Source organism: Lissotriton vulgaris, chromosome 11, assembly GCF_964263255.1.
Source record: "Lissotriton vulgaris chromosome 11, aLisVul1.2, whole genome shotgun sequence".
NCBI classification, from domain to species: domain Eukaryota; kingdom Metazoa; phylum Chordata; class Amphibia; order Caudata; family Salamandridae; genus Lissotriton; species Lissotriton vulgaris.
In genome coordinates this window covers 873,459,941-873,473,472 of record NC_141699.1, presented here as the reverse complement: position 1 = coordinate 873,473,472, position 13,532 = coordinate 873,459,941, and the positions used below count along the sequence as shown (strand labels likewise).

The 13,532-nt window shown below is 44.8% G+C and overlaps 1 protein-coding gene across 1 annotated transcript in view; it reads right to left on the bottom strand.

Moving 5' to 3' along the window:
- Positions 1 to 13,532, bottom strand: part of CROCC2 (ciliary rootlet coiled-coil, rootletin family member 2) — a 1,620,686-nt gene that overhangs the window by 1,113,315 nt on the left and 493,839 nt on the right. Inside the window, exon 13 of the mRNA XM_086944022.1 lies at positions 10,212 to 10,411. Within this exon, the coding sequence (XP_086800148.1) occupies positions 10,212 to 10,411 (200 nt within the window). The remainder of the gene's footprint in view (positions 1 to 10,211; positions 10,412 to 13,532) is intronic.

Genomic DNA, 13,532 nt, shown 5'->3' with positions numbered 1-13,532 from the left:
GCTGATGGAGGGGGTCAACTTCACGATCAGACAAGGCAAAGAAAGAGGGGCGGAAGGGAGGAACAGGAGGGGTGGTTGAGAGGGCATGGGAAAGAGGTACGGTGAGGAGAAGCCAGGAGGGCCAGACACAAAGGGTTACACTGCATGAGAAGCGGCCGTGAAGCAGGGGGTGGGCAGCGAAACCCTTTGATGTAGCTCACGGCCTGGCGGCCGTGAAAGGGCAAGCAATTAGGGGGGAGGAGAAGTGAGGCCAGCGCGCACTGCGCACGCTGGGGAAGCCTGTGGGAGGGAGGCTGATGTCTTTGATGTGGGGAAATGCGCGTGCTTGTGGTCACTCGATTTCACGTGAACTGTTGAAAATCCGAACTCGCAATCCGGATGGTTTAACTTTCTAGTTTCACCGCAATAGGTCTCTCTGCGAGACCTAAAAAGGGGAATGAGAAAATGAAAAACGATACAACAGGGCAAAGGATACCACGGAGAGCTCAGGAGCAGCGCACAGCACGGAGAGGACCACACGGTGGCTAGGGGGGCGACCTACCTGGTGACAGGGTCAAGGGTCACAAGAACAGCTTTCCACTGGCAACCAGAAAGCAAATGAAAGAGTCAGATTAAAGGGCAGGTGGTGGCAAACTGTGGACACAGGAATGAAAACCATGAACTACAGCTGGGGTACTGTACAGAAACATTGCCCATGACAGACAGAAGCGTAGGTCCTTTTGTTGCTGCCTTATGTTTGTTGTAATTTTTTTACATGCAATGGTTTTATTCAACTAAATAAATAAATTGTGTACCTTTGATTATAATTCAGTATATGATAGAGCATAGTGATTTGAAAATGAACCTGTACTTTTTTTGTGCTTCTTTTTTTCCTTTTCTCTTCATTATTTCTGTGTATTTTACACTAAACATTGTCATTTGTGTTTATGTTCTTTTATTATTAAACTGTGTTGATGGTTCTTATGTTGTAAATTATATTTAAAAAAGCACTTAAAATAATTCCTCTTTTGTTTTTTATGCAAATGTTCAAAGCCCTGATCAAGTGGTAAATTATTTAATACCATTAAAAAACAGGTCTTAGAAATTCTCTTTGGATGTTGTGAAGTCCAAAATTTGTGATTTAGTTAAAAAGCAATGGATTTTTTTTTAAATAATTAAGAAAGGTTGCTAATAGCGCAGCTTGCAGCGGAGGGAGGACAGCCTGCTACAGACCCACACATAATATGCTAGCACGACATTACATGAAAATATACTCCTCAGATTCTACAATCTCAAAGGAGGAAGCATTAACATACATCAAAGACCTTAAGATGCCCACATTAACCACAGAAGAAGCACAATCCTTGGAGGGTGACCTCACGATGGATGTGGTCACACTAGATATTAAAGCATTACAATCGGGCAAGGCACTGGGGCCCAACGGCATACCAGTTGAATTATATAAACGAATGTCAGACTCACTTGCGCCACATCTGCTGAATATGTTTGCTGAAAGCCTAGAGGCTGGACAACTTCCACCGGACCAACGCACAGCTACCATTGTAACTATATTAAAACCTGGGAAACCGGCGGAACAATGTACATCAAATCGGCCGATCTCCCTCATGAATGGTGAGGCCAAAATACTCGCTAAATTGTTGGCGCTACGTCTATCGCCACACTTATCTAAACTCATACATAATGATCAATCAGGCTTCATGCCTGGCAGAAATACAGCACTCAATTTAAGGAGAGTACATGGAGTAATGGCATGTGCGGAATACCTCCAAGAACCGGCAGTAATACTCTCGCTGGACGCACATATGGCGTTCAACATGGTCCATTGGCCATTTCTATTTGCGGTGCTGCACAATTTGGGTTTTGGCCCGCGGTTTTGTGCCTGGATCCGCCTACTATATACGAAGCCCATGGCACATGTCACAGCTAACGGCCATATCTCAACAGATTTCCCCTTGGCCAGAGGCACGCGTCAGGGCTGCCCGCTGTCACCACTACTATTTGCCTTGGTGTTGGAGCCTCTGGCAGAGTGGATAAGATGGGAACCTACTATTCAGGGCCTTAAGTGGACTAATGATTGGGAGGATAGGATCTCCCTGTATGCAGAAAATATCCTGCTCTATTTCACCTCCCCTAGGCGTTCTATAGTCACCCTTTTGGATGTCTGCACAGCCTATGGACGGGCGTCCGGTTATTCGATCAATTGGTCTAAGTCCATCATGTATATACTTCATGGCCCACCGCCGCTCCTACCGGATGGCTGCCCATTGCAGACTGCAAACAGCACATTTAAATATTTAGGGATTTACATCACCGCTAACTCTGCCGACTTCTACAAACACAATTTGCAACCCCCACTCGAACGTCTCAAACGAGACATACGACACTGGGAATCACTGCCACTAACTCTGCTGGGCAAGGCAGCGCTTTTTAAAATGATGGCTCTGCCCCGCTTTCTATATATTTTGGAAAACACGCCGTACCCTGTGCATACCACCTTCTTTAAAAGGATTGCAGCGCAGGTATCGGTTCTGTTATGGGGTCATAAGCCCACGCGTATAGCACTGACAAAGTTAGTAAGAGGCTGGTACGATGGTGGTATAGCGCTCCCGGACATATGTCTTTATTACTGTGCAGCACAATTAAAAGTCATTAATCAATGGCTACATCTTCCGCAATCTGAACCGGCTCTAAAGGCAGACAGAGCACAGTTGGGTCTGTCTGGTATGCTGGCTCCCCTTTATGATAAAAAAAACTATCTCTCACAAAGTTTGGGCCATTGAAGCACACACTCACAATATGGCATGCAGGGCAGGCAAGATTGGGATGGCGGGGAGTATTGACACAGCTTACTCCGTTGTGGGAAGCAAAGAGGTTGGGGAAGCTTAGGCACACCAGGGGCTTCGACCGTTGGGATGCTATAGGCATTATCAACGATTGGAGATATGTGGCAGAGAGGACAAGTAATATCCTTTGAGACCCTAAGACAGCAATATGATTTAGCCCCGTCAGAACAGTTCAGGTATATACAGATACGCCACGCATTAATGACAGCACTGACGCCTAACTCAGAGGTCCCAGAAGCGTCCCCTCTTGAGGACAGAATATTGACAGACTACATGCCTTTGAAAGCGACTTCCCTAATTTACTGTAAGCTGGTGAATAATTTACCCGACCCAACAGGACCATTACGGGAGAAGTGGTCTCATGACTGTGGGAAAATTGATGACTCGGAATGGCAAGAGGCGCTGGCGTCCATAAAGGAAGTAGGCATCCCCTCACATCTCCGTTTAGTGCAATTGCGAATATTACCTCGTTCCTACTACACTAGAAGCACTTTACATAAGATAGGACGGATAGCTCATCCATACTGCTTGAGAGGTTGTGGTGAGGAAGGGACCTTTTATCACACCATATGGGACTGCCACAGAATAGCTGATTACTGGAAACAGGTAATGAGAACTATGTCTCAATCGGAGGGAGTTTCCCTGCTGCCGGACCCCAGGCGTTGCCTTTTAAATATATGGGAGCCCAATGATCTTACACTTTCAGGACAAGGTTGGATGACACTGGGTATGATGATAGCTAAGAGAAACATAGCACAGAGATGGGGTGGAGCAGAGAGGCCTACATTGACGGCTTGGAAGAATGATATGGATGCAGCTATGATTTCAGAAAGGGCGGTGTTCCGCAATAGGGCCTGTCCTAAAAAATGGAATAAAATTTGGGGGGCATGGAATGCATATAGAGGAAACATCTGCGGAACCTCCTTCAGATAATGACAATACCAGTTCAGATTCGGATTAGGCCCCTAGGAACAATGCATGCTGTGAGAAATCCTACCTCGACTGTTAAAATAAGATGTAATTATGACTGTAAAATAATTGTAACCGTTTCTGATGGAAGGATACTGTGCAAAATGTATTGTGTAACACTTAATGAAAGTTCTGATGTATTATTTTGAAATGCGAATAAAAATATTCAAACAAAAAAAAGAAAGGTTGCTAATAAAACACTGATCAACTAAAATAATGTTAAAAATATTACCAATAAAACACTGACCATCAAAATAATTTAAAACATTTATTTTTCCAACGACATCTACCCTGTCTCCGTTTTGAAAGTCACTTGTAACACCTCCACTTGCATCCAATACTTAGTCGAAACAAAATACTAGTTACTTACCTGTACACTATGGTTCTCCAGTATTGATATCTTTCATAGATTCACATGCTTGTATCTTCCCCGTCGTCATGGTAGGAGTCTCACGGTAAAAGAATAACCATAGCAGTAAAATAAAAAATGCATATAAACCCATAGGGAAGTATAGAGTTTGTTAGGTTATCATCATGCTTATGTGGTCCAAAAACCAACCAATCGGCTGCCAGCCCTGAGATCACAACCCCCAGCAGAGCCACCATACCTCAGATTTCCAGATTTCCAGCCCATAATGTGAGCCAAGGATGTATCAAGAGATAATAGTGGTCTATCTGAGAAAAAACGCAAGGGAATCTGTGAAAGATATCAATACTGGAGAACCATAGTGTACAGGTAAGTAACTAGTTTTTTCTCCAGTATTGAATCTTTCATAGATTCACATTCTTGTATCAGAATAGACAGCAGTCCGTATATCATGTAGCGTTTCTAGGATAGACCCGTTTTCTTAGGGTTCTGCTTCCTTAGTACTAGAATATCATATTGTCTTATACTGACCCAAAAACGAAAGTATGTGTCTCAGTGCATTTCAACCTGGTAATCTGGTACATGAAACAAAATATCGACAATGCATATAAAAGTAATTCCAATAAAAAAAACAGTCATAGAGTAAAGGAATAAACAGACACAACTAGTCCCTTGAATATGCGTATATATGTAAACATACAAATATATAGAAAGAGAAGTACCTTAGTGGAACAGGTGCCGTAGAACTACTTGCCCCACTGCGGAGTCCGCTTTCCACTCTGTGTCCAGATTGTAATGCCTGGTAAACATGTGTGCATTTGTCCATGTTGCCGCTCTGCAAATGTCCGGAAGCAATACTCCCGCGAACAATGCGGTTGACGTTGCCATTTTTCGTGTTGAATGAGCGCAAACTCTAGCGTGCAAAGGGTTTCCTGCCTTCTCATGACAAAGTGATGGCAGAGGCTATCCTTCTTGAAATGGTAGATCTTGACAGAGCTAAGCCTTTCCTAGACCCAGCAAAAGTGATGAGAAGCTGGTCTGTTTTCCGAAAGGATTTTGTTTTGTCAATATAAAATTTGAGGCATCTCCTGATGTCCAAATTGTGCAGAGATTTTTCCACTGCAGAAGATGGGTTCTTGAAATATGTAGGTAATACAATTGTTTCATTGAGGTGGAACGCCGTAGGGACTTTGGGGATAAATGTAGGATTTGTCCTGAGAATGACTTTGTCTGACTTGACTTGAATTGAAGAAATGGCTCCGAGACAGAGAACACCTCGATCTCACTGACTCTCCTGGCTGAAGTGAGGGCGAATAATAATGCCACTTTCCAAGAGGCAAACTATAACTCAGCTTTGTGAATCAGTTCGAACGGGGGTTTCATGAGATATGACAAAACTGTATTAAGCTGCCAGGAAATGGAAGGTTGCTTAATAGGTGGAAAAAATAAACAGTCCTTTTAGGACCTCCTTTATTACCCTCTGCGACCAAAGAGATGGATGATTTCTTTTTCTGCCGTATCTCGATATAGCCGCAAGATGTACTTTTATCGATGCATGAGAGAGTCCAGCCTTGGCTAGGTGTAGTAGGTAAGGTAGTATCTGCTCCAGCGAAGAGTGAAAGGGATGCAGATCTTGATCAGAACATCAATGGCAAAATCTCTTCCATTTTGCAGTGTATTACTTATTGGTAGATATTGCTCGAGAGTTCAATAAGATATCCCGGCATTCGTGAGGGATATCTAAGGAATAAAATTCATGCTCATGAGGTTCCAGGCAGACGATTTCAGTGAGGTCAACTGCAGATGAAGAACCTGCCCTTCTCTCATGGAGAAAAGATCCTCAATCAATGGGAACTGCACTCTGGGATTCACTGACAGCTGGAGGATTTCCAGGTACCAGAACAGTCTCGGCCAAGCCGGGGCTATTGGGATTAGCTGGCACGGTTCCGATCTCATTTTCCGTAGTATCGGTATGAGAGGGAACGGGGGAAACGCGTATGCAAAGATCCCCGTCCAACGGAGGTGTAGCGCATTTCCCCAAGACCCCGCTTGAGGGCATCTGCTTGCAAAATGTTTGCAATTCTTGTTGTGTTGATTTTCAAATAGGTCCAAAGTTGGTGTGTCCAATAAACTGAATATTCTTAAGAGTTGGATTTGATTTAGTTCCCATGCGTGGCAGATTTAGGCTGACCTGCTTAGGTGGTCTGCTCTCGTGTTGTGTACTCCAGGGACATGTTGAACCTGCAGAGAAATGTTGTGTTGTAACATCCAGTTCCAAATCTCCTGGGCTTGTGCAGAGAGGAGTTTTGATTTTGTGCCCCCTGTCATACTGTCTGTCCTGACTAGAACAGGCGAGTTTCGGATTCTGGGAAGGAAAGCTTGCAGGCCCAGGAACACCACCTTTAACTCGAGCAAGTTGATGTGTAATCAGGCCTCTTGCTCTGTACAGTGGCCCTGTATTTCCAGTTCCTGAAGGTGTGCTCCCTATCCTTGTAATGAGGCGTCTGTCATCATGACATAGCTTGGAGATTGGGGTTCGAAAAGCAGACCTTTTGATAAGTTGCTCCTCATGCCCCATCATGACAGTGCATCTTTGATCTGAGGGTTGATAGTGATTCGGTCCTCGAAGGATCCTAGGGCTTGTACCCATTGCTTGTCGAGAAGTTCTTGCAGCGGCCGCATGCGTAGTCGACAATTGGGGACTAAGGGAATGCAGGATGATATCATTCCCAGCAATGATTTGAAGATTCTTACTTAAGTGAACCTTTTTGATTTTAATCGTGCTGTCAGCTCCATTATGTTTTGCGTGCGCTCTCCCGAGGGTATGCTTTTGCTTCCTGAGTTTGTAATTTGGCTCATAGGAACTGAAGTGACTGCACTGGAACAAGGGAAGACTTTTCCATGTTGATCTGCAGTCCTAAACTTTGGAACAAATCCATGCAGCATTCTAGGGATCTCAGTGCATCCTGGAACGATTCGCCTTTTATGAGCCAGTCGTCCAGATACGGATATATCTGGTGGCCTTACTGCCTCAAGTGCGCCGCGACCAGCGCCATGCATTTCGTGAATACCCTCTGCACGGATCTGATTCTGAAGGGTAACACCTTGAATTGGTAGTGGCGCCCGCCACCGCGAATCTTAGATACTGTCTGTTTGATGTGAATGGGAATATGAAAATAGGCATCCAAGAGATCTAACGATGCCATGTAATCTCCTCTGCACAACATTAGGAAAATGTCTTGTAGCGACAGCATACAAAATTACATTTTCTTGATATATTTGTTCAGGCCTCTGAGATCAATTACCTGCCTCCATTTGGTGGACTGCTTTTTTCAGATGAGGAAAAATGCAAGTAGAATCCTTTCCCTCGCTGATTAGGTGGAAACTCCTCTTTTGCTCTTTTCACAATGAGGGCAAGACTTCTGTCTTGAGTGCTGAGAGATGGTTTTGATTCCTGTGAATGGGAGGTTGAGCTCCAGGTTTTTGTATAAACTCCAGGGTGTGGCCTTGGTGTGTAATATCCAACACCCATCCGTCCGATGTTATTGACAGCAACTGATGATAATAGCGGGAGAGGTAATGGATCTGATTAGGGCATGACAAGGTGGACGGCGCCTGGATATTGTCACTGTCTCCTATTGGAGTCCTGTGCTTTTCCCCTCGCAGTAGACTTTCTTCTAGACTGCTTTTGGTGAGAGGTGGTAGAGGAGCGATACTGCTGGTTGTTGGAGAATCAACGGTACCCCTGTTGGTGAAATGGTTGGTACCTGTTAGATTGAAAGGAGGATCTTTGATTGAACTGGCCTCTTGATCCCCTTTCACAAAAAAACTGAAATCTTCCTTGTTGTAGGGAACCTAAGGCTTTTGTAGTGTCTGTGTCCGCTTTTATTCCTTGCAACGCATCATCGATATGTCTTCCGAAAAGGTTTTCCCCATCAAAGGGCATGTACACCGTCTTTGTCTGGACTTCGGGCATGAAAGATGTTGTCTTCAGCCACCCTTGTCTTTGAAGCGCTCCAGCTCCAGCCATCTGTCTGAATCCTATCGATGAGATGTCCATGGCTATGTCGATGTTAATGGTGAAGGAATACCATATTGATCCCATTCATTGTCCACTAGGTCATCTTGCAGTGATTCCCCTTCCTCTGGCTGCTCTTCCTGCTCGCTTTCCACAAAGTCCTCCCTAATCGTTATTATTTTAGGAGTGCGCACTTTCTGCACTGGAGGTGGTTGTCAGCGGAGTCTGAACCACTGGCTGTGGTACACTTATGGTGTTGGAAGCAGGGGCATTGGCATCTGGGAAACTGCGATAGTAGTCGTTAATCATGTGCCTTAAGTCGGAGACTAGAGAGATAGGCATGGATATTGCATCTTCTCTGACATTACATCCTCTTCTTCGTCGTAATCATAGGCTTGCTGAAAAGATTCATACCTTCTGGATCCTTGTACTGGTTGATCTTTAAACAACAGTTCTTCCTGAACTTCCTGGTATTCCTCCTCATCTGTCTCCTGGCTTTTAGTTTGAAGTTGAGAGGGACTACAAGCCACTCCGTACGGACCGTCATCTTCTGACTCTTGTAAATCCAGGAGTTTGGAAGAGGGAAGCGGCGAGATCTTGGTCCATGTGGTGAATTCAGTTGTTTTCTTGTCCGTCGACAAGCCTGTCGACGGAGGAAATCTCTTTATTGTGATTGTCGATCTTGTCATCAGTGATTTGAAATTCGCCATTGACGGAGCACCCGTTGACGAGAGAGACGACGGTGGCATTATAATGGCCATCAACGAGGTTTGTCCATTCATCGTCAACGGTCCCGTAGTCGACGATGTTGCCACCGTAGATGTTGCCGACGATGCAGTCGTCGTCGAGATGGTCGTCGTCGACGACGCGGTCGAGGTCATTGACGTCTTCGTCGGCGTCGTAACAGAAGATACTCCGGTCTTTGTTGCCGGGAGCGACGATGGAGCCTTCCTCCTTGAAGGCTTTTTAAGGGGTGTATGAGGCAAAGAAGATGACGATAATTCTTTGACTTTAGATTTTTCTATTTTCTGTTTCTTCACCTCAGCTTTTTTCTCAGACAACTCCCTCTTATGTTTTTTAGAGGCATGCCCGTTAGATCCTTCATCAGACCCAGAGTCTGAGGTGGTCTTCTTTTTCTGAAGCCATAATAACAAGTGAGTTTCTCTGTCTTTCAGAGTTTAAGCCGAGAAGGTGCAAGAGTGTTTGCACTCCTTGGGGACGTGCTTAGGGTAAAGGCAGTATAAGCATTCTTTGTGAGGGTCCTCAGAATGTAATTTGGCCTTCCCACAAGATCTGCAAGGTCTGAAAAGCCTCTTCTTAAAGCTGTCAGACATGGTGAAGAAATAGAGGAAAACCAGAACCTCAATCCAAAACTGTAGATAGGTCAAAAGTTCACCAAGTAACCAAAAACTGAGCAGTGCTCAGGGAGACTCCTTCTCACATGACGGCGGTTGGAAATCTGAGGTATGGTGGCCCTGCTGTGGATTGGATCTCAGGGCTGGCAGCAGATTGGTTGTTTTTGGGACCACATAAGAATGATGATAAGCTAACAAACTCTATACTTCCCTATGGGTTTTCTATGCAGTTTTTTCTTTTACTGCTATGGCTATTCTTTTACTGTGAGTCTCCCACCATGACGACGGGGAAGATACAAGCATGTAAATCTATGAAAGAGTCAATACTGGAGAATAGTATGAAACACAGACATCATTATAGGTGTAATGAAACTCTCTCAATTATCACACACCTCTCGAGTGGCATTTTCCCTTCAGTACTACGCGTTCATCTCTAGTTGGCTGCTGGAGTGATGACATAACATAATTAGGGGTGAGGTATCATATATCCAGGGCTCTCTTGAATGCAAAATAGGCAGATTTTTATGCCTGCCCATACTTCCAGTTTCTGTCTGCTCTTCGTCCACCCCCTAGGCTGCCACAGACCTCGTAATATCCAATGCTAAAACTGATCCCCCAGACCTTTTCCACCTTGAAACTATCCCTTTTTCATAACTTACCCTTTCAGTACTTCAAGGCTTGCTTTAAAACACTGTGCATCATGCTGGAGTTTCTCCATAGCCCCTTGAAGGTCCTGCCTTTCGCGCTGGAACTGCAGAGACTGCAACTCGGTGGCATGTGCCTCCTTTTGGCAATCGGTCAGCTGCTTCCTAGTGAGAGTCAAGATCTCCTGTGATGAATCTAGCTGGGAATGCAGCTCCTGGGGACACAGAGGACAGATGTGATGTGATTTTCAAAATCAAGACATTGATTTAAAAGCATTATCCACTACTCTGCATGAGTAGCTTTTCCCCTGTCCCACAGATCATTCATCATGACCACACAGAATGTAAAGTTCTGATCAGATGACTACAGTACAATGATATTGGGCAGCAAAAAGGTGCAAATACCTATTTGGAAACAACATTTCTACTCCTGAGCCTACCACACCATTGCCTACCCAAGCATGTGCTGCATGCCACTCTTTGATCATTATTTATTCCCAAGAGGGGAAAATTAGAGAGAGACTTACAGTCATATCAGCTTGCATTTAACTTGGGTTCCAGAGCACTGGTCCTTTTATATTCTGAGCACATGATTTTGACTATACATCATATTTTTTTTTTCTTTTAGTAAGCTAATAAGCAAGGGAATAAAAAACTACATAATAGAGTATATTATAGATGAAACAAGACAAGATGACCCAATAAAACCATTTAGAATGAATCAGCATATCTTGAAAATCCATCTATAGAAAATCCGGATAGATAGCAGGTCACTGGTCACATTAAAACCGCATGAATCTTTACAGCGTTACAGTAAATCATTAATACATAAATAACTTGATATAATGTACACAAAAAGTGCTAAAACTAATGGATCTCTCACTACTTAGCTAAGAGTGCTATTATAACGCCCGATTTTATCATAACAGGTCAAAAACCTGTGGCCAAATCTAAAGTGCAACATAGAGCATTTTATCTGATCATATTCCCTAGCTTAAACAGCTTATTTCACGTTTAAGCAATAAAAATCCGAATCAATTACAGAACTGTAACAATACATTTGATCTAACATCTTACCCCAAACACTTTCTCCTACTTTGCGTTTCCTCGGACCCTTGAGGGAATATAGGCTAGACTCAAGATTACAAATGACAAAGAGTCTGTCTCTCCACATTTCAGAGGACGGAGGCTCTCTCTGCAGCCCTTGTGAGGCAATACATGACTGTGCCTTCCTTTCCTCACAGCCCGGTTGGTCAGTGACTCATCCAACAGACCTAGCAGCATTTTATTTTTTTTAAATATTTTATTTACATTTTTGTGCATAACTCAACAGTACAGTCATGTAATTGGCAACAATAAACCCCCTACTCCCTCTCCCATCCCTTCACCCTTGTACTTTGCTGTTAAGTCTCATTTCATGTAAGTGCGGTGTCCATTGATCAATAGAACAGGTAACTCCCTGTGTCCCCTCCCCATCCCTCCCACTGGTGCCCTTGTGTGCTCGGTGGCTGTTGGTGTGTTAGTCACTCTCCCAGCCCCCCCCATCTAAACCATGATAGTGTCTCCACTTGGACCAAACCTTTTGGAACTTCCTAGGTCAGCCCCTGGATTTGTAGGTCACTTTCTCGGCTGCCATGTAGAGGTCCAGCCCTCTTCTCCACTCCTACAACCCTGGGGGGTTCGGTGATCCCCCGTGTTTTGCAATGTCCCTTTTCGCTACTACTAGGGCCAAAACCAGGAATATTAGGAGAGGGCACAGCAGGTCTACATCGTTAGTCATTCCCAGCAGCGCCAGCTTGGGGTCCCATGCAATCGGTACCTCCAGTATCTCTTGTAGCTCCCCAAATACCTGATTCCAGTATGACTGTATCACCTCACACGACCATAGTATATGATAGAAATCCCCGTCTTCTCTGTGGCATCGGAGGCATCTAGCGTCCTCTATTTTACCCATTTTGTAGAGTCTCACCCTATCATAATAGGTTCTGTGGAGCACGTTCAATTGGATGAGACGGAGCCTTGACTTAATCGCCACCTCACGAGGATGCATGAGCACTATATCCCAGTCTATGTCATCAAGTGTTCCCACCTCACCCTCCCAAGTACTTCTGAGTTTCGTCAGGGTCCCCAGCATATTGTTGGTTAAGGTTTTGTATGTGAGGGAGACCGCCGCCCCTTGGATCCGTTCTTGCAGGAGTCTGCCCTCCAACGGTGCATATTCTGGAAGGCCCGATAAGTGTACATTTTGTGCCCTTCAAGCGTGGCGTAGCTGAGTGTATTCGAAGAGTTGTGAGTGTTGGAGCCCAAATTCTGACTTCAGTGCCTGAAAGGATTTTAATTCCCCCCTGGCAATCACGTCTCCTATTGTGGAGATCCCAATGTCATCCCACCTTTTAAAGCCTTTAAGTTTATGCAGTTCAGCCAGTCACTTACAGTGCCATAGTGGCGTTTGCCGGGTGGGTGTCTTCTCCCAGCCTGTGCGTTTCGTGGCCTTGTGCCATGCATGTAATGTAATGACAGTCGCTGGAAGTAGCTGTGCTCGTGTGGCGCCTCCGTATAAGTAATACAGTATATTGTGTGGGGACAGTTTATGTCGTTCTAAGGCATATGTGGGATGGTCTGCCTGGGCATGTAGCCATTCATTAATTGGGGCTATGTGTTCGGCCCAGTAATAGGCCTCTAGATTAGGGAGTGAGATTCCACCACTATATTGGTGTCGCTGGAGAGTGGTCAGAGCTATTCTGGGTTGTTTACCGAGCCAGAGAAAGGCCCTGAGATCGGAGTGAATTCTGTTCAGAAGCGAGTCCGGGAGTAAATAGTATTCGTTCTGTAGGGCGCATAGGTATTTAGGGAGAATAATCATTTTGTACATGGCCGCTCGACCCAAGAGTGTGAGTGGTAGCTGTCGCCAGTGATCCATGTCAGCTGTGGAGTTCACAATGATCCTTTCTATGTTTTTCTGAAGCGAGAGTTTCCTATCAAGGGTGATGTAGGAATCCCACAGTTGTCGTAATTAGTTGTCTTGGCAATGTCGTCCAGCGGCCACTGCCACTAGGGTCGTATAGGATCGACTTATGCCAGTTTATGGTATAACCGGAATATCTGCCATAGCACTCCAGTTCCAAGAAGAGCTCTGGAATAGTGGTTACTGGATTCGTAATGTACAGGAGCACATCATATGCGTAGAGGGACAGCTTCTCTTGAGCTTGGTCCGTATCAGTTCTACTGAAACCCGTGATCTTTGGATTTTGCCGGATCCTCGCTGCCAGGATATCAATGGTGAGTGTAAATAGGAGGGGAGACCGGGGGCAACCCTGTCACGTCCCCCTTTGGATC